We start from the raw sequence: 25,545 nt of genomic DNA on the forward strand, positions 1-25,545 counted from the left end.
TTGACCTTTAGACTACATGTTTTACCCGTAATCGCAAATGGACCAACTCGCGTTGATGAAAGTCGTGGTAAGTTGAATGGGCGTTTGTAATCGCCCTTTATCTCTTTATTTTCATCCGTATGTTCTTGTGTATACATCCTTATCATCGTTTATACTTACTGCGTGGGTGACAAGGCTACGGGTCTCCATTGTGGCGACACTGTCCTTCACAAACTGCCCAGAAGGAATAACGTCTTTTGGGATTCCTGTGCGTTCTTTGTACATCTTACTCGGTTATTCCTCCTATTTATACTGGTAGTATCTGGAATTCGTGTGTATTGTTTCTGTATGCTCTACAGGGGTGCTCCAGTGCTCGCTCTGGATTCCATACTTGTGCGCCAAATTTGCTAATCATTCCTGCATAAACTAGAGTATGCTTGGTTGGTATGGATAATTGGATGAAACTTAGCCCATCCTACTCTCTACATTCTCATAATATTACCCATTCAGGCTGAAAAGGCGGTGGATGAAAATGTAAAGAGTAACAGCGTTATAGCGCTGGGAACCGGAAGAACAGCCTCATTTGCGGTCAAAAGAGTGGGTCAACTTTTGAAGGAGGGCAAGCTTGAAAATATTACCGCAATCTCCACCAGCGTACAGACCTTTGAACTGGTATGTTTTTGACCTACCCATGGACGCTGTTCCACATCCATACACTAAAATGTGCAGATAAAGGAGCTGAACATTCCCTACATTAGCATAGATGATGCTATGAGCTCGAATTTGAGCATTGAGGTTGCCATTGACGGAGCAGATGCTGTGGACCCAAATCTGAATCTCATAAAGGGTGCAGGAGGAGCTCTTTTTAGGGAATTTCTGGTGGAACAATACGCCAAGGAGTTTGTCGTGGTATGTCCTGTACTCTTTTTCACATTCTACAGATTGTTGATGAAAGTAAAATGTGCACTGACCTTCTGTCTCATTGCAAAGTTCCCATTGAAGTTGTAAACTTTGGGCACTTGAGCACCTGTAAACTTGTTTACAACACCCTCAAGGAGCATATTGCAGAGTGGAGTGTCAGAAAAGGTGCTGATGGCTCCACATTCATCACAGACAATGGGAATGTCATCATGGATGTCAAATTTAGTGGAGGCGATGTAGACACACTCCACAGAAAGATTAACGAGGTTTGTCCATTCTCATGCGTATCTACCACCATTCTCTCCTTTGAACTCTAGAGCAGTTACACCAGCTGCGGAATGGAGGTCAAGTCGTACCTCTGCCGGTGGAAGGCTGAGATTCCACGCACACATTACATCTGACAGCTGCGCATGCGGATACTACACCAACTTACAGATCCATGGAGTCGTTTGTAACGGTCTATTCCTGAAAATGGCCACGAAATGCCTCGTAGCACGTCGGGATGGCACCCTCTGCCAGTTACCTGGTAGCGCCAGTTGATTTTTACTGTAAAATAACGTAAATTGTGTCATTTTGCCGTTTTTAATGCTAGCATAGAGTTTGTTTGTGTTTAAAAGTCCATATTTTGTTCAAAATTCTGCACATGTAACATATTTCGAGCGCAATCTCGCAATCCACAAAATATGATGAGTCCAAAGGTGGATCATTCAAAACACTATCAAGATTGGCTCGTAATTGACGAGTTGGCGTTCACAAGTCCAAAAATACACAAAAGCAGAGGCCCTGGTCTGGATTCCACTGCTGACTTTGGTTGCGACACAAACGAGAACGCGAGCATTATGCAAAGGTTTCGAGAAATCAACAAGGAAACCGCCGGTAAGTCGTGTGTCCTCTCTACTCACCGTTACAAACCATTCAGATGACCTGGAAAAGATACGGGCAAAGTTGCAGCAGATTGAGAATAACCTGCAGGAATGCAACGCCGAAAGGTACTTGCAGGCTGACCCAAACTTTGACCATTTGGACCGACTCTTGGGGGAGGCTGTAAAGGAGGTTGTTGAGATGCAAAAGGGAGCCAATACTGCAGTGTTGGAGTTAACAAGGTCAGTGGAAAGGATTGACAGTTTGGTGAACAAGACAGAAGACCTGAGGGAAAAGTCGGAAAACTTTAGAAGAGTCGCGCAAAATGTCGATTCCGGCTTATCCTTCAAGGTAAAGCTCCTAATTGCTGCCATTGCCTTAATCGCAATCAAAATATTATTCTCACTATGGCAGTAAAATGGTCCACATGGATGAGGCTCTATAGGATGATTGCCAGCGTCCTACCAATGGCATGGTGATTAAAGTTGTAATGATGAATATCCATGTCTAGTCTCTATAGCAATGCACAAAGTCCGGGCATGTCTCTACACAGGCATTGGGTCCGCCGGCAAATTGGTCCAAAAATGCTCCTCATATACTCGTTAAGAAGTCTAAATGCTGTAGCTACTAAGAACAAATAAAGCTCGGTCTTCCCCCGGCCCATAAAGCAAAAAAAAAGTGGAGCCACCTAGGGGGCTCGAACCCCTGACCACCAGATTAAGAGTCTGGCGCTCTACCGACTGAGCTAAGGAGGCACATCAGTCCCTGTTCTCCTCAGATTGATAAGTTTATTCCCTTGTGTTGTCAATCTGTTTTTCCATTTTTCCCGTTTTTATCCGCTCCTTTTAGGCTCTCTTGTAGATGTATATCTTTCATCTTGGGCTCTAGTTTTATCGAAACTGGAGACTATAAATTCTCCCTTCCGTTGCGCTTTGTGTACTTGCGGAAATTTCTTTGGAGTCATCATTCCACTTTTCTTCTCTATTCATTCTTCCAGGTACCCCTGGTCCTCCGTCTTCCTTGCGGTATCCTGCCACCCGTAGACACTTGCACAATGGCCTGTTCCAGAGCCTTCCTGGAGGCGATAATTGCAGGATTTCCCCGCAAGTAAATATGGCTCCTAAAGTCCACTTGTCTATTTGCCAACGCAGTGCCATGCGTCAGGATCCAGAGGCGCGTTGGCAACCGCTCCCTATGGCTGTCTCGTGTCCCTCCAAATGGCCACTTTTTACTTTTACAATAAACTCTCATAGCGTTAAGCTTGCCATATGAGTACTTTGTGGCCGTTTTTCTGGCTATAAGCCTCGCCCCTGTGGTTTATAGCAAACTTGTCCATTACAGCGCGACTAGTTGGCGCTTCCCGGATCAGCGTCGTTTTTGCTAGAAAGACATTCTCAAAGAACGTCTATAAGGGCGAAGTTGCTCTTCTTGCAGGCACTGGACAACCCTGGAACTCAGTGGCAGTTTTCAGGTCCCTTAAGGTTCATTTTATACGCCAAGGAGCAAAGGTCCAGTTGGCGGACGTCGGAACGTGCTGCAAGGTTGAGGATTCTGGTAAAGTCGAAATGTTGACTCCGGTGCTGCTCTTTTGCGGGGCGTTTGATCCGATAACAAAGGCTCACATGTTGATGTTGGAGCTCTCGATCAAGACTCGCGCGTTTGAAGAAATCTGGATAATGCCCAGTGGAGATCGCACGGACAAAAAGTACAGGGCTTCGGATGAGGATAGAATCGCAATGTGCAACATCGTTGTAGACATATACAAGGCCCAGTTTCCAAAGCTACAAGTCAGTCGATTCGAAATGGACAAGAATGAAACGATTGACACCTACTTTACGATTAAAGATCTGCAGGCACAGTACCCAGACAGGGACTTTTACTTTTTTCTGGGCTCCGACATTCTTCCCTCCATGTTTGAATGGTTTGTTTGATGTCCGTGAGTGTCTAAATATCCTCAAATGCCCATATTTTCACACGGTACCCTTCACCCACTCATACCATTGTAGGCCGTATGCTGATGAATTAATCAAGATTGCCAAATTCCTGATTGCCTATCGTCAGGATTATCCCATAAATGATGAGGATTTGAACAAGCTAAAGTCGTACAAGCTCATGGATGAGTTGTTGAAACAGCAAGGGAAAGATACTGCAATGTCTGATGTTTCGTCAACCATGGCAAGAGAGCAGATTAAACGGGGGGAGGTAAGTTTGCATACTTTGTGACATTTTAGTAATGCTTATGGAATGTATTCCATACTGCCAGACCGTGAGCTAGTTGTGAGAGAGGATGAATGACTAGACAGTACTGCATTGAGACTACTCATGGATCTTAGAGTTTTGAAGGAGTAGACTCTCTGAACATGGAGGATGAGTGGAGGTGGAGGGAACACATTAAAGTTAGATATAGACAGAAAATGTGGAAAGAGCGGATCATGTAACTGTAAAGAGAGACCAAATGGCATAGAAGCCAAACGAGATGTTAGCCCCGAATCTGTCAGGGGTTTTGTTGCCCTTACCCATTCAAACAAGGGAATACCATTTACTCTCAAGGGAACATTGCATGGAGGTGAAGAACTAAGTACTAGATATGACATCTCTGGTGTCACAAAAGTCTCTGTCTATTACTGGGAAAAGGATGAAACCTATGATAAACCACTCCTCCTGGAGATTGTTAAAAACACTAAACCAAATGCACCAGAGTACTACTATAAATATGACCATAGTGAAGTAAGAAATTCACATTTTTGGTCGCATCAGAGACATTCAATATCACTGCAGGTTATGCTTGATGATAGAAACTGTGGTAGAAATCATGCTGTTCCACTTAACATAAAAGATCCTGAAGCTGGTACACTTCCCAGCGATGTTAACTCTACTTGTCTAAAGACTAAAAGAAAGATATCACTTGATGGTGGAAGCATTCAGTTCACTAGAAGCGAATATGCGATTAAAACGTACAGTGTTAGAGGGAGAGGCACTAAGATCTCCAGAGTAACTTATGGTGGAAATGGTACTGACATAGATCCTCCTAAAGGTCCAGTTTCCAATGTTAGAGCATACTCTTACTCAGGCTTTGGCGGTGACAGTGACATATCTCTCATGCTCCAGTTTATACAAAAGGATGGAAAATCCATGTGGTTTGAGAGTACTGATAAAAATAGTACTAGCTGGAACAAAACTGATGATGCTGGGTTCTATGCTGGGATACAACCTACTGAGGCACTTTCCAATAAGCTCGATGGGATAGCATGTTCCATTGGTATTGGTGTTACCATTGACCTAACTCGTGGTAAACATCCGAGTGGAGGGTCATTGTTGTGGTAAGAAACATGATGGACAAAAAGTCTCTGTTACTCCTGGATCAGTTAAAGGTGTTTCTCAAATTCCCTATTTTAAACATACCATTAGAGGTGGAAAACTTGCTGGTATTAAGTATTATGAGAGTGATCAGTTGAGCGGTAGGAGGGTTATAAAACTGGAGGAACAACCATTTCCAATATCTGACGTAAGAAGCGTATCTGCATTATACTGTGGAGAAGTTCCAAAACTGATCTACGTTCAAGGTGGAGACCCTTCGGTTAATAAGTGGTTCAGACAAGGCAGTACAGATTGGTGGGCAAAGGTAGAAGATCTCGGAGACACAATGCCAGATAACATTAAAAGCTGTACTGAGGAAATTTTTAGCAAACTTGTGAGTGCACTAAAGAGTACAGGTGGATGTATAAGCTTGCCAGAATGTAAAGAGCCAGTTACATCCTCATCTCCAGAACCAGCTGTTTGTAGCCAAGATAGTGGATATAAAGATGGTCAAGAAAAATGTGTTGTTGGTTGTGCTAAAGCCCCTGATGGAGACCTTGGCGAACAACCTATCTCTAATCCAGAACATCTTGGACAGAATGGAGTTCAACGTGAGGAAGTTCCAGTTGCTGACTTATCTGACCAGGTTCCTGATACAGAGTCTGAGACCAAGATTCTTCTAGAGGGAACTCCTGTGGTTCAAATGGCTGTAGATGCTATAGATGATGAAAGACAAGTTTCTGTTGGTAATGTTAGTTTATCTACTGGAAATGAGTCTCAAGATGTTAAATTCAAACTTCCTGGTGGTGAGCTTGGACTATTAAATATTACTCCTGATGGTCAACCTTTTGCTCTTCTATCTGCTCAAGCTAATGATCTTGGACCTAATGGAAATAATAGCGAAGGTGAAGCCCAAGTTGAAGAAAAGGGACTCAAAAAGGGAAAGATAGCAAAGGAAGAGCTAAAAGGTGGACCTCAATCCTCATCTCTACTAGGTGCTGCTACTGGACCTAATCCTGGTAATGATAACAGTAATGAGAATAGAACTGGAGCTAAAGTAGTATCTGAAATTGTTAAAAAAGAATCTGAAAAACCTGATCACTCTCTATCTCCTGAACTTCTTCCTAAAGCTGATAAACCTGCTGATACTTCTCCCGCTACTACTGTTACTACTCAAGCTGCTACTTCTACTTCCTCTGGTGTTGAAACTGTTGTTCAACCTCCTCAAGGACCTACTGAAGAACCTGAACAAGAACCTACTTACTCTCCTATTACTGGTCTTGAAGTTGTTGGTGGAGCTACCGGTCTAGGATATATCATCCCTTCTGTTTTTGGTGGAAGTAGTGCAGTTGGTCTCGCTGGATGGAAACTTTATAATCGCTATAAAGGAGATCCCTGGGTTAGGCAGATTTGAGACTCTATGGACTCTCCAGTATGGAGACTACCTTGTGTGCTGGTAGTTGGTCTAATGGAGTACTACCATGGATGAATCGTTAAGCATGGCACCATGGATAATTGACCTCTTGTACTCTTTTCAACGCAACTATTGTTATGGAACTAACAAACTCACTACTTACTCTCTTCACATACTCTCAGCCGATCTAATCTTCCTCCGGTAGACAATGTTCCCTTTGGTATCACTACAGCTCGTTCGTCTACCGATGAGGTCGGCAACAAGGCTCACATTCTAACCCAGTTTTCATGTTTATACACCCTCTATAATAACAATTACACTACTATTCAGAGTTGTGACTCGATCGGAACGCTTCACCCAAAGGTAATGGAATGGATAGTCAATAAGCACCTGTACAATTACTCACCCAATACAACGCCTGCTTAGATTTTTACACTCTTATATATTTTGTAAACTCTATCTATTCATCCATGTCCGCTGCAGATATAGAGGAGTGGCGCAAGTTGCTGGCAATTGCAACTAGGCCATCTGTAAAGTCCCAAATTGAGAGCTTTATCAGCACATTGGTGAGTTTCTAAGGATTTAATCATTTTCCTTAGGAATCTTCGGCCAAACTCGAAACTGTTGTCCCGAAACCTGCAGTAAGTCTCATTCCTTACACATTTCTGTCCTTCCACTATTTCTGGCCGATTTCTTCCAAATTTTTTCTGCTATTTGTAACTTTAAGTAATATTTACATTTGTTTTGCTGTGGAATCTTGGCTTATTTCGGCTAAATGGCCATCTCTCATCCAGTAGTATAATGACATGACACACTTAGGTTCAATTCATAAGCATCAAGTCCTTTTCATGGGATCAAACTGGAAAGTTTGTAACGTAAGTTCGATAGGTACTGAGATGTGGTATGAGATGGTAACTGAAGGTCCCAAAGAATGAGGGATGGCGAACAGAGTGAGCCTGAGCGACTAACAGGAGCTCTTCTTATCAGTAGTAGGATTCTCACTGTGCAAGTACGACTGTAAGGAGTACTGAAACAGGTGACCTACCGACGTCGGAGACTAGGCAGTAGATCACTATGGAATGACTATCCGACTGAAGGGAGGAAAGGAGTGGCTAGTACACAGAGTATAGGAGTCCGCATCTTCGTTGGTAGATTGAGGAATGGTCTATTATGAGATACCTGACATCAACTCCCATTCCAGTAGACTTTTTAGAGACTCATTCTACTAGTGGAGCTAGAAGGACTGGTAACATTCAGGGAGCTTAAAGAAGAGTGATGCGAGACTCTATTAGCCTAGTGACTGGAGGATAAGTTGCGAGTATACAGAGTATAGGAGCTTTTCCATTAGTCTCTTTCTTAGACTTATTAGGAGTATTTTTAGACTCCTTCTACTAGCAGAGCTAGGAGGACGACCAAAGGGAGTCTCTAGAATAAGGATGAATGAGTTACCATTATAAGACGCCAAGCATTGACTTATCTACTTGATACTGTGCAACTGAATGTCTTGAAGAAATGGAGTTTCTTTAGTAATCAGAGAATGTATCAGCGACCATGAGGAGCTTCTCCATTCCTAATCCGTCTATGAAACCTTGAGGATGTGAGCTACTCGAAAACATGCATCTTGAAATGATGGATACTGGAGCATTAAACTCTCAAGTAGAGAATGGAAGGGTATCTTCAACTTATAGCCAATGATATGGTATATAATGGTGTGAATGACAGGTAAGATCACAAGATGACAGATGGCACAAGGGAATCCCGGACTTCAGAAAAGCGCCATGTTTATGGCAGGTCTGACTCTGTTGCAGTCTCTCCGTGTGGCTTTAACTGGAGCAAAGTTTGCACTTGATAGATTTAAAATTCCTCAGCAGTATGCCAGTTCGTTCATTAACATGGTCCATAATCCTATGGAACTGGCAACGTTTACTGGCATTTTTCTTATAAATGCTCTAACATGGACAGGTAACTGGTTTAAGAATAATTCTAAGTACTTTGCCATTGTAACAAATGTGACACTATGCCTATCATTCATTCTACTCCTCTACGCGTTCACTTCTGGAGGTCAAATGGGAGATCTCACCTTTTACTACTGGACTATTGTCTTCAGTTCATTTATCTATGGGATGAATGTGGCAGCTGTAATGAATGTTGGAAGTTCAAATGCTTCCCTTTTCAGTGTAGGAATCCCTCTTTCTGGTATTCAGGTTTGCATTTACTACTATCTCTTTACTGAACTTGCTGAGTGGTTTAACTTTTCAAATGTTAGTTACAGGATCATATTCTGGCAGCTTGTTATAGCAATAGTGATATCATTCGTCTCTGCCATAGTGTGGATCATCGCCTATAAGGACGGTACTCCTGGTGCTGATTGGAAATCTGTAGGTACTGGTGCTATTGATCCTGAAAAGGATGGTAAATATACCGGTTATGTTTGGTCTCCGATTCTTATGGCTATGGTAGGAATGGGTGGTATCTACGCCTTCTACCCCGCTATTGCTCCTTACAAATTAACAGATGTTGGCACTGGATATACTATTGACCTGGTTGTTCTGTTTGTTAGTGCAATTCCTTCTCTTTTTATTGCAGCTTTGTGCTCGTGTGGAGTTGGTCTTGATGTTGGCCCAGACAGACCATGGGAAAATGGGTATAAGTGGTGGCATGCTACTTGGTTACTGGCAATTCCACATATTACCGCAATGATCCTATGTTTGTGCGCACTTCATTATCCAGATAGTGAATTAGCAAATTCTATAAAGAGTAGTGGAGCATTTGTTGGAGTCATTACTGTGACATTAAAGTTTTGTGAAGAAGGACTTAAGGCAGTTTCATATGCTGGAGCTGGTAAGCAGGTTTCAGAGGAGGATGGTGGTACTATATCCTCTTTTAACACATTCACATCCCAAGGTTTAATGATCATCTTGGCCTTTACTGGAGATGGTTATCTAAAGACTTACTCCAAGTATGAGCACGACCGGAGTAAATGGCCTACTAAAGACTATGGGTTCTGGAAGTCCTTAGGATACTGGATAGGGGGTGGAGTATCTGAGGCATGTAAGAGTGTTAAGTCCTCCTTTACCAAGAATGTTAGATGCAAAGTTTTAGGTAAATCAGAGGCTCTACTCATTGTCTATGAAGATCAGGAATTTTAGTGCATAACCACTATGGAGCCTTTAAGCTTACCCATCCCTGGACATTCGTCCATGCACTAATAGGTCTAGTGGAGAGTCTGGGAATCCTACTACTGGACTGAGGACTCATACTGAGGAGACATTCAATGATAAAGAGTTATGCTCATGCTGTTTGTCAGTTGTCTGATAAGGATAGAGATTCTTGGCCTACTTCACGTTATGGGTTTTGGAGTTCTTGGGGATATTGGTGTAAATGTGGTTGTCGTGGTCTCTATACCAGTGTCTTCATGAGATTCTCTTATTGACTAATGTAGTCTCCGTAATGACGTAGTATGCTTCCTACTGCAACCCAGTGAGTTAATTGTGAGGGAGGATGAATGGATGGTTGAGGAGGTACGGCTAGATGGAGGAAGTACTTTATCCAGATTTAGCATACTGACCAGGCTTTAAGTGAAGGTGTAACTCTAAATATGGAGGATGGGTGGAGATCTGTCTACACTCAAGTTAAGTGTAAAGCCAACCAATGGTACTCCCAAAGATTACCCAGATGGTAGGAACATTTATGTCACAAGAAAGGAAGAACCTAGTGGATCTGACTTCTTCAAGTACACTTACCAGGATAAGGATAATACTAGAGAAACTTATTTCACACTGAAGGGGATCCAAGATGATCAAGGTAATAATGTTCTAACTGGAGTCACTAATATAAAGGAAGTCACTTCCGTTTCTGGCTATTACTGGAGACATGATAATAGCGGTATTACTTCTACGGCTTCTGGTAAGGTTTTCTTGGTAGAAGTTACCGCTGCTGGAGGAACTGGAACCAAGTACTATGTCAGGGGTACTGGTGATAATTGGGTTGAAAAACATAATCTCTCAAAAGATGGTGGGCTTCTTGAAAAGGTACTGGACGAACAGAACTGTAAACATAACAATGCCATTACAATAAATCTGTCCTATAATATATCTAAAAGAAAAGGTAATTGGTATTGTTGCAGTGGTAAACATAATAAGGTTTGCCAGGCAGGTACATGTTTTCTGCCAAGAACATTCTAGCTCAAGCTATACCACAGCTTATAGACACTTCACGGGCGTTGGATCCAAACTGGCAGGCATAAAGTACAATGGAGGTGACAAAGTGAAAAGTATAACTTTAAGTGGACAGAGATTCCCTATGGATGGTGTAGAAAGTATTTCTGTATTCTACTGCAAAGATGGCATTCCAAAACTGATATACGTTGATGGAGGTACAGCCAAGGGTTGGTACAAAAAGCCTAATGGTGGTAGTAGTACTGGTATTAGTGGAGATGAACAGTGGGAAAAAGTAGGTTTCAGCATAACACCAGGGGATTTCAGTAGCCTTAACTGTACCAACTTTAATAGACTTGTGACTGCACTAAGAGAGGCTGGATGGAGAACCTAGTGGAAAGGATGATCCTGCTGGAGGATCTCCTACTCTTACTGGTCAAGAATCTACTTCTCCTGCTGCTACTCCTCAACCTCCTCAAGCTTCTACTGGTGGACTTCTTGAACTTCCTCTTGTTGCTACTGGTATTGGATACTTTTTTGCTACTTCTGCAGGATCCGGATTAACTGGCTTCTTGGGATATAAGGGTTATAGCTTCTATAAGAACTTTAAAGGAGACCCCTGGGTTAGACAGATTTGAGACTCTATGGACTCTCCCAGAGATGGCCTAGTAGGGAGACCATTGTGGATACTGAGTAATTGATCTAATGGACTACTACTATGGAGGGATATCTCTAGTTTAACTTTATGGAACAGTATCAGACATATTTATGGAGCAATTTAAACGGCATATTTGATACATTTCTACACCAACTCTCCAGTCTATACGCATTTACAATGAACCCCTCATACCTTCACAACTACCATATAATTTCTGCATAATATTCAACAACATACCATTTACAGGATCCTCATCCCATTCACCGAAGAAGTCTCTGATGTTGTCATCGACTATGAAGCTCAGCTTGTAGACATCAAGGTAATGGATTCTTTGTAGACAAAAACACCATAGATTACATCCGGAGCCAAGCATTATCAGCTAAAACTCAAACTTTATTCCGAGGTCCTCGCAAGCGGAATAACATGGAAGTTCAAGAGCGGCTATGTGCATGTAAAACTACCAAAGGCCTCTGAAGGCACATGGAGCTCCCTATCTCCAGAACCAGCAAAGAAACAGCCTCCAAAACCTTCATCTGATGATAATCCACAAGCAATGATTATGGACCTCATGAAGAACCTTTACAATGAGGTAATTTGTTCTGATAGATTATAAGAAACCGGGATTGTGCATAGGCATTTTGAATGTCTCTTTACATCAACTTTGCCCAAATACATGGAGCATGCATCCACAATATACGTAAATACACTTTAAATTTAGGGTGATGACAACATGAAGCGTACAATTGGAAAGGCGTGGACTGAAGCGATGGAAAAACGAATGGATTCAAATTTTAACTTGTCTTAAAGTGTTCTATTATAGCTGCCGTGGCATCTTGGAGCTTTTTCTCTAGAGATAAAATTAATGGAGCACAATGTATATATTAGTGTGATGTACATAAAATCTATAAACGTACCTTCTTGTGGGTCATCTATTCCTTCCACAACCTCCAAAATTTGTGTATAAACGCTGCACGTCTCCATGACTGTTTTTAACGATCCGCAAACTTCCTTGAGGCACCATGTCTTCTCATTCATGTAAATGTAATGGTTATTCTTGAGAAGGGTCAACATGATGGCACTAAGACAGACATTTGCATAATCTACACAAGTGAATGAAGACATCTTTTGTAAGTGAGCCATTTGTTCTGCCCTAATAAATGGCTTACTCTCCTTTTTCACATTGCAATTAATATACATGTACTTGCAGAGTAAATTGCAAGCGTCCATACAAGCTGTAGCATCTTTACCTCTTATTCCAGATATGTAGTCATTACATGCTGCCTTGACCTCTTTATCAACCACCTTTTCAACAAGAGAAGTCCTATTTTGTGCATTCACCTGTACCTCATCACCAAACCCTTGTAGATGATGTTCAAGTAGCATGTGAAATGCAGGCGTGAGAACTTCTCTGGCGAGGTTCTGCAATAGCAGTGTTGACTCCACTCCAAGTTTGGAGAGAGTTTTAATGGTCAACTCTGAGCGCATAACATGTTGTTTCAGCGCTTCCAAATCTACTCCCTTCTTTTTCGTTTGCACGGGTTGTGCAGCCTTCCTTTCAAGCGCCTTTTTAATATGTGCTTCAATTTGCGAATAAAGTTGCGATGGGTATAACATGTGGAGTTCAGAAAAGTGGTCATCTCCAGAAGATAACAAGGAATCTGTATGAATGTGATGTTTCGCTATGGAAATATAGAACAAAGTGGAAAATGTTCAACTATTTGCAAAAACGACAACTTACCGACTAAATTCTCTAGAGAAGATGTGTCATCATTTTTTGTATCAATATTCTTTTTTATATGTTCTTTCAGATCCTCTAAAAATCCTTCAGATACAAATACAGATTCAATAAGAATTCCCTTGGCATTTTTGAGCAATACACTCCAGTCCTTTTCATCCAATACAGATGGAAGCATAGATGTCACTTCTCTCCATGTTCTTCCAGAAACAGCCTCGTTTACGAGTACTGATACAGGGGAGGTTAATGCAGAGTTTATATAAATGTTTGACAATGCCATTGAATCTGTGCACACCTTCTTAATGTATTCCGCATTCACATGCGAATAAGGCTGGACAAGTGACTTCTCTATATAACCAGCTTGAGAGTAATTTTGTTTTATGAAGCGTTCTACAGAATCCAGATAGCACTTTGGGGTATATTCTCCATTTTTATATGTACCACCCTTGTAGCTATGGAGAACTGAATCAACAATATTCGAACTTATCCCAGTGATTCTCGACAAATCATGTACCTTTATTGGTATTGTTATGGCAGCAAGAGCTGCTCTCACATTATTTTTCCTACGTTCCTCAAAGGTGTGAGAGACAAGTGTGTTTCCAGAAAGACTCGCTTGCATCTTCGTCTTTTTAACAGCATCCCTCAGGAGATCTAACGGAAGATTAAACTCTTTGGAAAGCTCCGTCAAATCCACAGTTCCACATTCTTGGACTCTATCATCTATTGAACGGGTAAGAGAGTCTATGTAAGTCGAAGTTAACAAGATTCCATGGACAAGTAAAAGATTATTATCCTTCCTTCCAAGTATTGTCTGTATTCCTCGACTTACATAATCCTCCTGTACGTTCAAGAGTGTGGAAAGTTCATAAATAGGAACCCTTCCTCCCCTCGTGTAGAGAAGATTTATTATGGAGTCCGTAACATCCTCAATCGTATAAAACACTAGGCCATCGTTGCTTGGTACTAATTCGACATTGCATTTCCTAAATGTTTATTGTTAATGAAGAGTTTATGGATCATATTTGTAGATCTATGGTGGAGTATATCTACAAAACTGGGTTATTTAGCCACGCCTAAGGTAGACACGAAATCAGTGATGAATTCCATAATCTCTAGGTGGTTATGAGTGAGGTGTAGACAATGAATAGAGTATGTCTGTTTGATAAAAAAGAAAAATTGTTCGTAAATGGCAGTAAAGTTCATCTTTTCCATGGGTATCCTAGGGTATTCTACGAGGGTTCACAAGTGAGGATATCCATAATCAATATGGTACTTTCTTGCTAATCCAAGTATTCATAGTAGTAGTCCATTAGATCAATTACTCAGTATATACTCCCTAGTCTCCATACTGGAGAGTCCATAGAGAGTCCTAAATCTGTCTAACCCAAGGGTCTCCTTTAAAGTTTTGGTATAACTTATAACCCTTATATCCCAAGAAACCAGCTGCGCCGGATCCTGTAGTTCCAGCAATAAAGTATCCAATAGTAGCAACAAGAGGAAGTTCAAAACCAGTAACGGCTTGAGAAGTAGGAGTAGATTTTTGTTGAGGAGTAGGAGGAGCAGCTTCACCATCTCTATCAGATTCTCCTCTAGGTCCATCATTACCACCAGAGTCTCCTTCAACAGAAAGAGCAGCAGTAGCTCCTCCAGGACCGCCTGAGTCTTGTTGACCTAGAGTAGCAGGTTTAGGAGGAGATGGTGGCGGTGGAGGCGGTGGTGGAGGTTTAGGAGGTGGAGGACATGTTCCCAAGCTTCTACATCCAGCCTTCTGTAGTTCCTCTCTAAGTCTATTCCACTGTTGACAGTTTAGACTTCCAAACTTTATGGGTGTTATGCCTCCGAGATTTCCTACTTCTGTCCACTGTTCATCTGTAGCACCATTACTAGCAGGCTTCTGATACCACTTGTTTTGCCTATCTCCTTTAACATAAATAAGAACTGGATTGTGATTGCAGTATAATACATAGACGCTAACAGGACCTTTAATGGGAAAGTTTAACTCTGGACCTTTTATGTTTTTTCTATCTCTGCCATTGTACTTAATCTTTGCAAGTTTATAGCCACCAGAATCGATGGTATGTTTGTAGCAGTCGGCACTTTTATGACCCTTTTCTTTACAACGAACTTTATCAATAGTAACAGAGACCCTCCCGCTAGTAGCATTAGGATTATGGTAATCGCAACAGTACTTATTATCCTTTCTACCACTATTCTTAGCATGAGTCTCAGAAAGAGTGCTAGAATTTTGAAAGGTGAGATTTATGGTGACAGCATCGTTAAGTTTGCAGTTAAGACCATCAAGTTGAGTCTCAAGTGTCTTACCGGTGAGTGGATTAGTTCCAGCTGGACTCCATTGGATATCGCCACCTCCCTTGTTATAGTTGTAAGCATAGTTACCATCTTTGAGTACTTCTGCGAGAAGAGGGTTCGTCATTCCCTGGTCTCCCTTCCAGTACCATACTGATAGGTGTTGGATATTATCACTAGGATTAACTCCTATGTCTGAAACTGTATTACTTCCAAACACAACCTGTGCTACGGTGAAAGAGTCTTCACTGGGTGGCTTGTGAGTGAATTTCCAGAAGCCAGAACTAGCAGGATCCTCAGATTTCTCCAGCCTAACCTGATTAGGAGATACTCCAGAAGGATATGTAATGGATCCTTGTCCATTGGTATCTTTCTTTATGTCTATGATAACTCCAGATGAAGGGGCAGCCATTCTGGGTTAAGGTCTAAGAGGATAAAGTTGTTAGTTCCCAGGTTCCCATTGTCCTCCATATAGTTACTCCATTATCATCCATACATTCATCCTCCCTCACAAGTAGCTCACAATCAGAGAGACTATCCACAGAACAAGATGAACAACTATCAACACAGTCCTCAGTAGTACAGTATGGATGATCTACTGGAATATGACTCATTCTGAATTTCATTCCTGCCATCTCATACACTCGCTTCGCTCATGTAGTCTCCATTACTCACACATTTCCTCTGTTCACTCCATCAATCTTATAGGCAATCCTAATACTCTATTCCATATTCTACACCTCATTCATGACCACCTAGAGATTATGGAATCTTTAGACACCCTAATTACAGCCCAGAGGGTGCCATCAGCCACAAGCTACGCTCCATTTGCTAAACGTACCTGCATATTTTGAGTAAAATATCGATGCACTGGATGTTACTGAGCCTTACAGTCGATTTCTTGGACTGAGCCGCGGCTAATCTCGCGCGTAAAGCGCCGATGCTCGACATTGTAGCGACAAACTATATGTAGTCGACAAAGTGTGCATTCCTTTGCGTAGTAAGCGAATCCCTTGTCCAATTCTGACTTTAATCTCGATTTTCGAAAGAATCAAAGTCAAAGGGAAGATTCGGACGTCAAGCTCAAATTTTGCGAGCCATTAATGGACTAAATACTAAAATCTGCAACTGTTAACGCCAGTGTGGGCATCTAAAGGTAAAATGAGACAACGGACTCCGTGCACACTTGGAGGGCGCAGCCAAAACGCCAGTGGAAAACAACATCGTTGCGTGGATTCCACTCGGCGTACGTGAGCAAGTGTCCAAGTTGCGTTTTATATGTAGGCGCTATTAGTAGCAACGACCTCTATGGGTCCGTAAGCAGGAAGTGTACCTGGAAGAATGAATAGAGGAGAAAAGTGGAGTGATGACTCCAAAGAAATTTCAACGCAGTGCAGTGAATGTGACGGCGAAGCTTTGGCGACCAGACTCTGTCAAGTAAATTTTGTGTAACACTTGGCATCAACTTGCGTACGCGGTCACACCTCCAGGTGGATGGACACAAGACCCTCGAGGCAACTGGATGCTATAGGCAAACTTTAGGCAGCCATACTGAACATTCGATTATAATGTGGGAGTTGAGGCTACGGATGTCTGATTTATTCGCAAAAGGTCTCTACAACTCTGGCAACTGGGCTAAGCCATAGAAGGCCTCAAATGCTTTCTGACCCTAAGGAAAGTTGTTAAACTCCGTGAGACTTAAACTTGTGCTCGATGGGATCTCAAGGAAGAAACAAAGAGCTTTTTTGTGGAAAGAGTAAATAGTATGAAAGTTCAGGGCTAGGCTGAGGGATAAACGATTGCTCTTGCCTCTACAACATCGTGGTTTAGGTAGTACAAAATTACTTGCAAGTTGGTGATCATCTAGAGAATTTAAACCCTATGATGCATTAAAATTACCGCATATTTGTAAAAATAGCTATTAGCAGACGTGCTGCATGCACTTGCTAAAACTATCAAAAATCTGCCCTCACAAACAATGCCATAAAACTAGCCACTGACCATTTTCTTCTGGCCACTATAAAAACTTGTAGCTAGCATAACGATGTCCATCTTTCATGTTTTCCTTCATCTCAGCGTCCTTGTAAAAAGGACATCCGGATTCCTTTATGGATACCCGTCCAAAATTCCGGTAGATTTTGAGATTTTCGGGACTCTTCCTGGGCTTATTATCAAGAAACCTTCGGAAATGTACTCAGAAGGGTCATTTTATGGTATTGTACCAGAGTATTCTGCGTATTACAGAATTGGTGAGCTGCGAGACGGCGAAGTCATTCTGGAGGACCACCTGACAAATGAGGAACGATACGTATTTGTCGTTACTTACGCCAACAATATGGTCTATATCAGAGTATTGAATGTTTACAGGATGGATGATGGAAATCTTGCGAAGCACATGGAGGAATTTGTAAGAGGACCTAATGAACACGCATACAGGGCGGTCGTAAGGGTTCCTATTGGTGTAGATTTACTCGTGAAAAATGATACAAATTTCGTCCGTGTTAGCAATATGATGGATAGTATTACAAAGTTTGAAGTAAAAGAAGAATATAAATTGTGTATAACTATTGGTGTTGTGCGTTATGGTGACCATATTGTTGATGATAATTTTGAAGGTGTCATTAAAAAATATATCATATTATTTGAATCTACAAGACCTGTTCGCTTAAATATTATAACATCGATGAGTGATATGACTAGGATAAAGTCGTCTTATATACTCGAGGGAGATGATGGACCGTTCATACTCGTTAGTAAAACTATAGAAAGTGTTTAATAGGTAAAGTATGCGAGTGAAATGTAAAAACGCTCTGAAATTTTAAAAGGTATCTGAATTAAGAATACGATGGTGTGAGACTTAAGTGCAAATGATTTGGGATACCTCAAACTCCATAGGGATGGTAAAACTGCTCAGGGTATTATAGACAAAAGTGACTTTATTGATGCGTGAATGAGGTTGTGTTATACTCATTTTAAAAATAAAACACTGTTGTACAGTGCTGATTTTAAATACAAAATACGCAGTTACATAGCGGCAGTGTAGCCCCTATAAACTAACGGTTCCTTACATCTATGTAATGCTTTCCTACAGCTTAGTGGTATTAAGTAGAGGGAATTCACTGTTTTAAACGGTATAAGAGTTTATCTACCCTTCTCGTTCGCTCCAATGGAGTCTGGCTGGACGTCTATTCCTCTAAGTAAACATTATTTCCCAAGTATGGCTAAAATAGAAAGGATGTAAACTCTGAGTGGTTAATACGGAATGTAACGGCTAGAAGATATGAGGGTTATACAATTGTTCTGGAAAAACTATCCACATGCACTCCTTAAACCTTTAATGATGAACATTTAAATACTGGGCAATATTTGAAAGTAGCTAATGTACCTTGATATCATCTCTAGATAAAAGATTTCTCTCTAGAGGCCACAACTTTCAGACTGATAAACCAGGTTCTGTTAGGATAATGAAAGTTGAGCATGCAGGAAATATCTAAGTACAAATTTTATGTTAAAAACAATGTAAGGATGTGATCTGCACTCATGGATGGGGAATTTGACAGAAATCTAAGGGAAATGATGAGGCTAGACACATCCCTCAAGAAATAATATTCACTTGTTCAGGTATATAGAACTTTATCATGGACATAATGTAGAATAATTTATCATAATAGTCTGTGATACATTCTATAAGATTTAGTGAAAAGCAGAGTACTCCTCATTTACATTCCTTCTACAAATCTTTGGTAGTTAAATGCAAATGGATTGGAGATAACAAGACAAGGTTATAGAACTATCAGAAAGAGAAAGTTGAGCTTACCGTAGGTACTAGTACCACAACTTGCAAGAGGGATGGCCATAGCATAGAACCTACATTATAGACTCCTGGAGGTCAATGAGATAGAAGTACTAAAGCGGAGATATCAGGGAAGATTCTTTTACTCTGTAAAGAAAGGTCAAATAGGAGTGTGGTACTAGGGGAATTCCTAGCCTCTACTATCGCCTACTAAGGTTTGATGATATGTAGTAATCCTAGAATACTACCCCCAGACATCTCATGAATGGCAAGTTTACAGGCTAACTCGGTGTAGAAGGTCATTATTATGAATATTAGTGGTTCTCTTTCATGTCTATGTGTGTGAATTCTTACCATGTGCTCATTAAAGTCTATGGAAGATGTTATGAGGTTGTCTGAAGTGCTCTACTACACCAACATTCCAGCCCCTTGTTCTTCCAAGTCTGGTCTATGATATTACTCATTTTAATTCTAATGGTTGCATTACTCAAGTTACTAAATATAGGAAATTAGACTCAGGAAGAAGAGAATAGTCACAACATCTCTTCCGTGTACCCCATCCACTGTCTATTCTTCTTCCTCCTCATTCTTCCGCTCATCTTCTCTCTTGTCTGCGTAGGAAGAGATTACATCTTCATCAAACATCTCATGGTGTACCCTAGTGGATGGATGTTAGAGGGAAGATGAAGGTCTTTTCCATTCTTCTGACCACCTGTCTACTGGGACTCTGCCATTGCAAAAACTCCAGACTTCCCACCGACAGATTTATTATCGAGGTCTTGGACGACTATACAGAGGATGAGGTTGTCAACTACCATCCAAAAAGGAGGACGAGGAAAAGTGAATCGAGCGGCAAAAGACAGGTATGGGACATGGCCAACGGAACTGTCTATGAAGTAGAGTACACACTGTCATCGGCTCGTAGATACAGTGATGAAAAGGTAGCAGATGTGGCAGTGGACGAATCTCCAGTTCCTCAAACATCTAGACACACTACTACTTTGGATCTTGCCAATCCAGATAAGGATGAGTGCGAATTCTTCGAGTATCCTTTCGCTGGTAATGCTGTTCAACTCATTGTCCCAAAGAGGAATATAGCAGTTACAAGGTTAGTAGATGGTGAGGAAGAAGTTTATGTTCTTTCTACTGGAGAAATGTTCCAATATGCCAACTCATATCTTAACACGGATGGCACGCCTGAACTAGTATTAGTCACTCTCAGAACTTTATCTGGAACATCACGAAGAGATTATGTAAAGACTGAGAATGGATGGACATTTTGCACTTATAGTAACGTTAAGATCAAGAGCTTAAAGACGAGGTCAACCTGGATATCAGACTTTAACATTGACCTTTCATTAGAAACTAGTACCGATCAATGCACCATCTTTGAAACGGAGTTACTAGGAGTTACAACTAAGCATTTTTTTCCTAAACCAGGGTACCTTGCCAAAGGAGTAAAGGATGTGAATGGCCTTTTATGGAGTTCTTCAAAACCTATTTATACAGAAGGAACCATCGGAAGGCATAGCGGATACTATAACGACTATTGCCTTTCTTGCCTCGTTTATAAGAAGGGATCTATGGAGTTACTGGAGATGGTTGTAGTGGAGAGTTGTTCAAGGAGATGGAAATTCTTTGAAAAGGATGGTACGGAATGGAGGGATATTGGAGGGGTGGAAGACTTTTTAAATAAGCTAAAGGTAATTATGGAAGGGTTCACTACTCTACCTCAATCTTTCCAATAGTGAATCCTCATGGATGCTATTTGAAGCATCTTGATGATAAAGGTCAACATGAGTCTATCGTTCTCTCTTCTTAGCGAGTACATACGGAAAATCTGTAGGAATTTCTATGGATATCTATCAATAATGCAGTACAATAATTTTACATCTTCTCCGCACTCCAATGAGATGTGTATATTTAATTAATGATAGCCTTTACACTTATAGGCATGTGTGATTAACATCTTTCCAATGCATATTCATCCATTATTCGTGTATCAACTCATGATAGGTTGTGGTCACTTGTTCACCAAAGGTACCTTTGCATACAGAGGACACTTGGACAGTAGGATGAAGTGGTAATTATGTACTAAGACTTTAGTAGAGAATCCATGATTCTTTTGTAAATGATAAGATATTAATGCCTCATTCAGTTTATAAGTCGGACAACCGATAAGATATCTCCAGCACTCTTTCCTGGCTCTGTCTATTCTTCCAGTAATGTCTACCTATAATGGAATGCTGAGAATATGAGACACTTGAAGACCATTAAGAGATAAGGATGAAAGTCTTGAGACGCTGAATAATGGCAAGGAGGAATAAACGTCTACATAAACTGTTATTCATCCCCATTAACCCCTACATTCCTTAGTTCTATTCCCGCTGTGCTCTCTTCATGATATCATTCATTTACCAAAGAGACTTTATAGTTCTTTTTTACTCCTGATTTGTTAAGGCTTATAGTCTTTGTTTCTTACTCTAATTTCCCTGTTACGCCTATTGCGTACTTTCCTAGTAAGACAGCACAAGTGCATGCGCGTTGCCGTCCCTTGTTCTGAATACTTTTTGATACCTTTTTCTTTTAGACAGCACTATTTCTTCTTCTTAGAGTTATACCTGCCTATACCAACTATCTGATTCTTATTTTGACAGACAAAGATTCTACAAGATGAAGGTTCTTGCTCTGTTTTACTTTGCATTAATAGCAAAGCTTTGTAGCGCAAGTTGTTGTTGTGGAAGTGAAAACGGCGAAGCACTTGATATCTCTGATCCCGATTCGTCCAAAGTGAGTATATGGGAGGAGACTAGCTATGGAGTAAAGTGGAAAGTCTTTACTCCTAAGAGTACTGTAACATTTACCTCGTTCACAGAAGGAGGAGCGGAAATAGGAAAGATAAGCAGTGCGGTTAAACTTCTAAGAATCCCACTGCATTCACAAACCCCCATCATATATACATCATTTACAGGCCTTTGTACACCCGAAAAGTGCTATGAAAAGGTTGATGGAAAATGGAAGGAAATTGGTCTTAATGATTTCTACATGAGAACGAATGAAATCAAGAACGCAGTAAAACCAAATGAAGAAGCAGTAAATGCAGAGGGTACTTCCGATAATCTGGAAGATGCTGTAAAACCATAACTCTTATGACATCCATATAAACACTTTACATGAGTAAGTTTAATTCTCAGGAGGCTATCCATATATCCCTTTAGTAAAATCTTGCATCAGCCCACCAGATAGTTAAAGGACGAACTGGATGCTACAGTCACAGTAATGGCTCATTATGAACTCCATTCCCGCCATTTCATCCATTCTCTTTACCACAGATCATACCCTCTAAATTTCCTACTTGGACTACCATAATCTAAAGACTAACGATTTTCAAAATACCATTCACCATCTTGAAGGAAGAGAATGTTACTCTCTTTGTCCAGTCACATTCACGTAGACAATCTACAAACTCTACACAATGCAAAAACTACCATTGGAGTGCAGTAGGGAGGAATGATCCCGGAAGAGGAAGAGTGAATGGGAAATGTGTTCACCTGTGTAGTGTGGGTCCCTGTAGGGAGTACCGGGAAGAGGCAGGAAGACTTGTATTCACAACAAATTCAGAGCCCACTCCTGTGTTTTATTGCACAATTTTATCACTTGCAATAAACTGTAAAACAATAGGCCAAGGAGCCTTTGTTTGTCTTATTTCAGTGACTCCCTTTGATACTTGCTTGTGGCACAGTCGTCAAAGTGGACGTATTAGAGACTTTATAGCTTTAATCGCAGTCCTTTAGAGCATACAAGTGCGATGATGCGTATTCTTTGGCCAAAGTTCCAGGTTCCTATCACAGATTAAAGAGAGACGACAAACAATATGCCGGGAATTACAAAATGATTATTTGATGGTCTTTAAACCATCATGGAGATAAGGCTGAACTGTGTACACCTCCCTTGGTTAGAAGAGAAATGACGGTTCGTGATGTAACTGTTGACATTGGTCAAGATAATAAAACTAATGACTATACAACATACTATCGTGATAAAGATGAAAACTCCATAACCCTTAACAAACGCGTTGATCCATATATAAATGATGAGGAACCACTTAAAGGGTATAAACTCTATGAGCACAGAACTCCGCATGGCTTTTGGCCATGGGAAGCTTCTTATAAAGTTGGTAAGGTTAAATACAGAGAGGTTCAACAGAATATAGAATATTCATCCTCTGATAAGAACCAACCTTATATCAAGGTAACTGTGATATACTGGAAGAATGATGAAAGCAACGAATTCCCACTATTACTTGGACTCCATTTCGGAATCAAAAAAAGCTTTTATACAAAGAAAGATCCTTACTATACAAACAATGATTGGGAACCTGAAAATAGTCTGAGTAATTCATCAAAAACTGGTAATTACAAGAATGTACTTGATAAACTCAACACAAAATTTAAAGACTTAGTAGTAGTAAATCTTAAGACAAATAAAGATGAAAGCTACTGCGGTCACCCTTCTTTGGACTGCTTCAAAGCACCTAAATCTAACTCTGGAGAACATACATGCGCTGGAAATACTGTTAAATTTCCCGCAATATCAGTTAAAGAGAAGAAGAATAGACCCTTTTCTGGTTATACAAAGTTCAAACACTCTTTTAAAACGGGTAAAATGAGACTATTTACCACATACGGCGGAACATCTTACATACCATTCAAGGATCCCATACTATCTAAAGAATGTAAGAGTGTTTCTGTTTATTATGGCTCTAGAGACGATGGAATAAGGAAACCTCTACTGTTGGAGGTGCCAGTTCAGGAAAACTCATTTCCAAAGTATAAGCATTATACTCTGAATGATGGTGCATGGAAATATGATGAATCAATTAAGGAATATAACCTAGCCCATGAATTAGATGAACTAAATTGTAGATATAATAGTGTAGCTACAGTTGATATATCACAGAAGACTAATTACTGCTGTAAATACAAAACTTCTGAGCATAAAGAGAGAGTTTTTGTTGAAAGGAAGACTATATCTATGAATATACCCAGTGGATATGAATTGTATGAACATAGACCTAATGAAACACCCGAACCGTTTTTTAACGGAAATAGATTTAGGGATGGTAGCAATGATCATAGATGGCCAGGAGGTCCTATTATTGGTATAAGTAAGGTATTTGTATATTTCTCCGGAAGTGATCCAATTCTCATATCTGTGAAGCATAGCAGTGGTCATAAATGGTTCAAGAGAAGACCTTGCAGAGGTTATGGTTATTGTGTTTGGACAGGTAAAGATCTTGATACCATAGAGGGCATAAACCCCGAAGGTAGGAGTGATGCTATTTACACAGCACTAAAAAAGATAAGTGAAACTCTTACACAAAAATGCACTCATCCGCTTTATTCACAATACGGTAGCAGCTTATGCCTGGAATATAACCGTTGTTATATAGACAAGTACATTTTCCCAGATAACGAGGATCTTACGGAAGATTTTGATTTTGGTACTGGCCCTTTCGATTTTCTGAATTACTATGATCATACGTTGGACTTTTCTGACAGTTCAGTGTACTATCGAGTTCGTAGTTTCGTGGAGTCCTACGGTGAAAAATTTATTAGCGATATAAGTGATGTTGATTATTACAAGATTGGAGAAGAAGATGAAACAGAAGGACTCGGTCCAGGAGCCATAACAGGGATATCCGTTGCAAGTTTAGGTACAGGAGGAGGTCTTATGGGATTTGGAATATGGAAACTGTGGCCGGTATTCGCAGCGCTACTCTAATGGTCCATGCCACAACACAATGAATTTCCATCTAGACTAGTCTCTTTTTGGTATACTGGAATACCACACTTCGATATCTTGTTCACACTCCATTGGAGTGTGCATTTTTAATTAATGATAGTCTATTTACATTTATAGAGTGATGATAGATTTATATATTCCCTATGAAACATCTCCCATTGTTCATGTATTAACAGATGACAAAAGGGGTCATTCTTTGGATTCCTGAAGAGTGAGAAACTATAGGACATACACTTGGAGTAGTTTACTTAGTCAACACTTTTGCATCGGCCACTCCGGATAGGCGTAAACATGAGGATGGAAAGGTGGAGGCATCGTTTATATAACACTCCCCCATTAACATAACGGTCAAAGATAAATACGGCTCACTAATTTTTCTTTGTAAACGGTATATCATTTGCCCTTTGGCTATATAGGTCCCGATCCTCTACGGAAGAGTAGAATGGGGTCTGCATGCACGGCTAGAGGATACAAACCACAAAGTTGGATAATAAATCGCTCTCTAATAAACGCACATTCTTAATCCATTTCATCAAAAATTAAAGTCCAAATGGATTCCGTTGCCCTCATTTCAATGCTCACAACTGTACAGTTGTGTTATTGTGCAACCTCTGGTAA

At 40.6% G+C, this 25,545-nt stretch overlaps 10 protein-coding genes and 1 non-coding gene across 11 annotated transcripts; 9 read left to right on the top strand and 2 right to left on the bottom strand.

Annotated features, from left to right (window-relative positions):
* Positions 1 to 37: 37 nt before the first annotated feature.
* On the top strand, positions 38 to 1,217 carry BEWA_053800 (ribose-5-phosphate isomerase, putative; the record flags this gene model as incomplete). Its single annotated transcript, XM_004832720.1, has 4 exons — positions 38 to 67; positions 490 to 651; positions 709 to 888; positions 921 to 1,217. 4 exons carry the CDS (start codon positions 38 to 40, stop codon positions 1,215 to 1,217), a joined length of 669 nt encoding a protein of 222 aa, XP_004832777.1.
* A 267-nt stretch (positions 1,218 to 1,484) lies between these two features.
* BEWA_053810 (conserved hypothetical protein) lies at positions 1,485 to 2,257 on the top strand. The gene is made up of 2 exons (XM_004832721.1): positions 1,485 to 1,776; positions 1,820 to 2,257. Exons 1-2 carry the CDS (start codon positions 1,584 to 1,586, stop codon positions 2,176 to 2,178), a joined length of 552 nt encoding a protein of 183 aa, XP_004832778.1. The 5' UTR covers positions 1,485 to 1,583; the 3' UTR covers positions 2,179 to 2,257.
* Positions 2,258 to 2,443: 186 nt separating this feature from the next.
* On the bottom strand, positions 2,444 to 2,516 carry BEWA_053820. The gene has a single exon. It is a non-coding gene; the product is annotated as a tRNA-Lys (tRNA).
* A 536-nt stretch (positions 2,517 to 3,052) lies between these two features.
* On the top strand, positions 3,053 to 3,984 carry BEWA_053830 (cytidylyltransferase domain containing protein; the record flags this gene model as incomplete). The annotated part of the gene is made up of 2 exons (XM_004832722.1): positions 3,053 to 3,682; positions 3,768 to 3,984. Exons 1-2 carry the CDS (start codon positions 3,327 to 3,329, stop codon positions 3,982 to 3,984), a joined length of 573 nt encoding a protein of 190 aa, XP_004832779.1. The 5' UTR covers positions 3,053 to 3,326.
* Positions 3,985 to 4,128: 144 nt separating this feature from the next.
* On the top strand, positions 4,129 to 6,472 carry BEWA_053840 (hypothetical protein; the record flags this gene model as incomplete). The annotated part of the gene is made up of 2 exons (XM_004832723.1): positions 4,129 to 5,050; positions 5,172 to 6,472. 2 exons carry the CDS (start codon positions 4,129 to 4,131, stop codon positions 6,470 to 6,472), a joined length of 2,223 nt encoding a protein of 740 aa, XP_004832780.1.
* Positions 6,473 to 6,906: 434 nt separating this feature from the next.
* Positions 6,907 to 12,157, top strand: BEWA_053850 (conserved hypothetical protein). Its single transcript, XM_004832724.1, has 6 exons — positions 6,907 to 7,038; positions 7,072 to 7,113; positions 7,292 to 7,347; positions 11,534 to 11,606; positions 11,640 to 11,876; positions 12,006 to 12,157. The coding sequence occupies exons 1-6, from the start codon at positions 6,943 to 6,945 to the stop codon at positions 12,090 to 12,092; spliced, it is 591 nt and encodes a 196-aa protein (XP_004832781.1). The 5' UTR covers positions 6,907 to 6,942; the 3' UTR covers positions 12,093 to 12,157.
* On the bottom strand, positions 12,089 to 15,741 carry BEWA_053860 (hypothetical protein; the record flags this gene model as incomplete). The annotated part of the gene is made up of 3 exons (XM_004832725.1): positions 12,089 to 12,945; positions 13,026 to 14,005; positions 14,438 to 15,741. 3 exons carry the CDS (start codon positions 15,739 to 15,741, stop codon positions 12,089 to 12,091), a joined length of 3,141 nt encoding a protein of 1,046 aa, XP_004832782.1.
* Positions 15,742 to 17,517: 1,776 nt separating this feature from the next.
* On the top strand, positions 17,518 to 18,105 carry BEWA_053870 (hypothetical protein; the record flags this gene model as incomplete). Its single annotated transcript, XM_004832726.1, has 1 exon — positions 17,518 to 18,105. One exon carries the CDS (start codon positions 17,518 to 17,520, stop codon positions 18,103 to 18,105), a length of 588 nt encoding a protein of 195 aa, XP_004832783.1.
* Positions 18,106 to 19,805: 1,700 nt separating this feature from the next.
* Positions 19,806 to 21,030, top strand: BEWA_053880 (signal peptide containing protein; the record flags this gene model as incomplete). The annotated part of the gene is made up of 1 exon (XM_004832727.1): positions 19,806 to 21,030. One exon carries the CDS (start codon positions 19,806 to 19,808, stop codon positions 20,868 to 20,870), a length of 1,065 nt encoding a protein of 354 aa, XP_004832784.1. The 3' UTR covers positions 20,871 to 21,030.
* Positions 21,031 to 21,795: 765 nt separating this feature from the next.
* BEWA_053890 (signal peptide containing protein) lies at positions 21,796 to 22,266 on the top strand (the record flags this gene model as incomplete). The annotated part of the gene is made up of 2 exons (XM_004832728.1): positions 21,796 to 22,027; positions 22,094 to 22,266. 2 exons carry the CDS (start codon positions 21,796 to 21,798, stop codon positions 22,264 to 22,266), a joined length of 405 nt encoding a protein of 134 aa, XP_004832785.1.
* An 822-nt stretch (positions 22,267 to 23,088) lies between these two features.
* On the top strand, positions 23,089 to 24,906 carry BEWA_053900 (hypothetical protein; the record flags this gene model as incomplete). Its single annotated transcript, XM_004832729.1, has 1 exon — positions 23,089 to 24,906. The coding sequence occupies one exon, from the start codon at positions 23,089 to 23,091 to the stop codon at positions 24,904 to 24,906; it is 1,818 nt and encodes a 605-aa protein (XP_004832786.1).
* Positions 24,907 to 25,545: the final 639 nt, after the last annotated feature.

Source organism: Theileria equi (genome assembly GCF_000342415.1).
Source record: "Theileria equi strain WA chromosome 4 map unlocalized gcontig_1105316255039, whole genome shotgun sequence".
Lineage (NCBI taxonomy): Eukaryota > Apicomplexa > Aconoidasida > Piroplasmida > Theileriidae > Theileria > Theileria equi.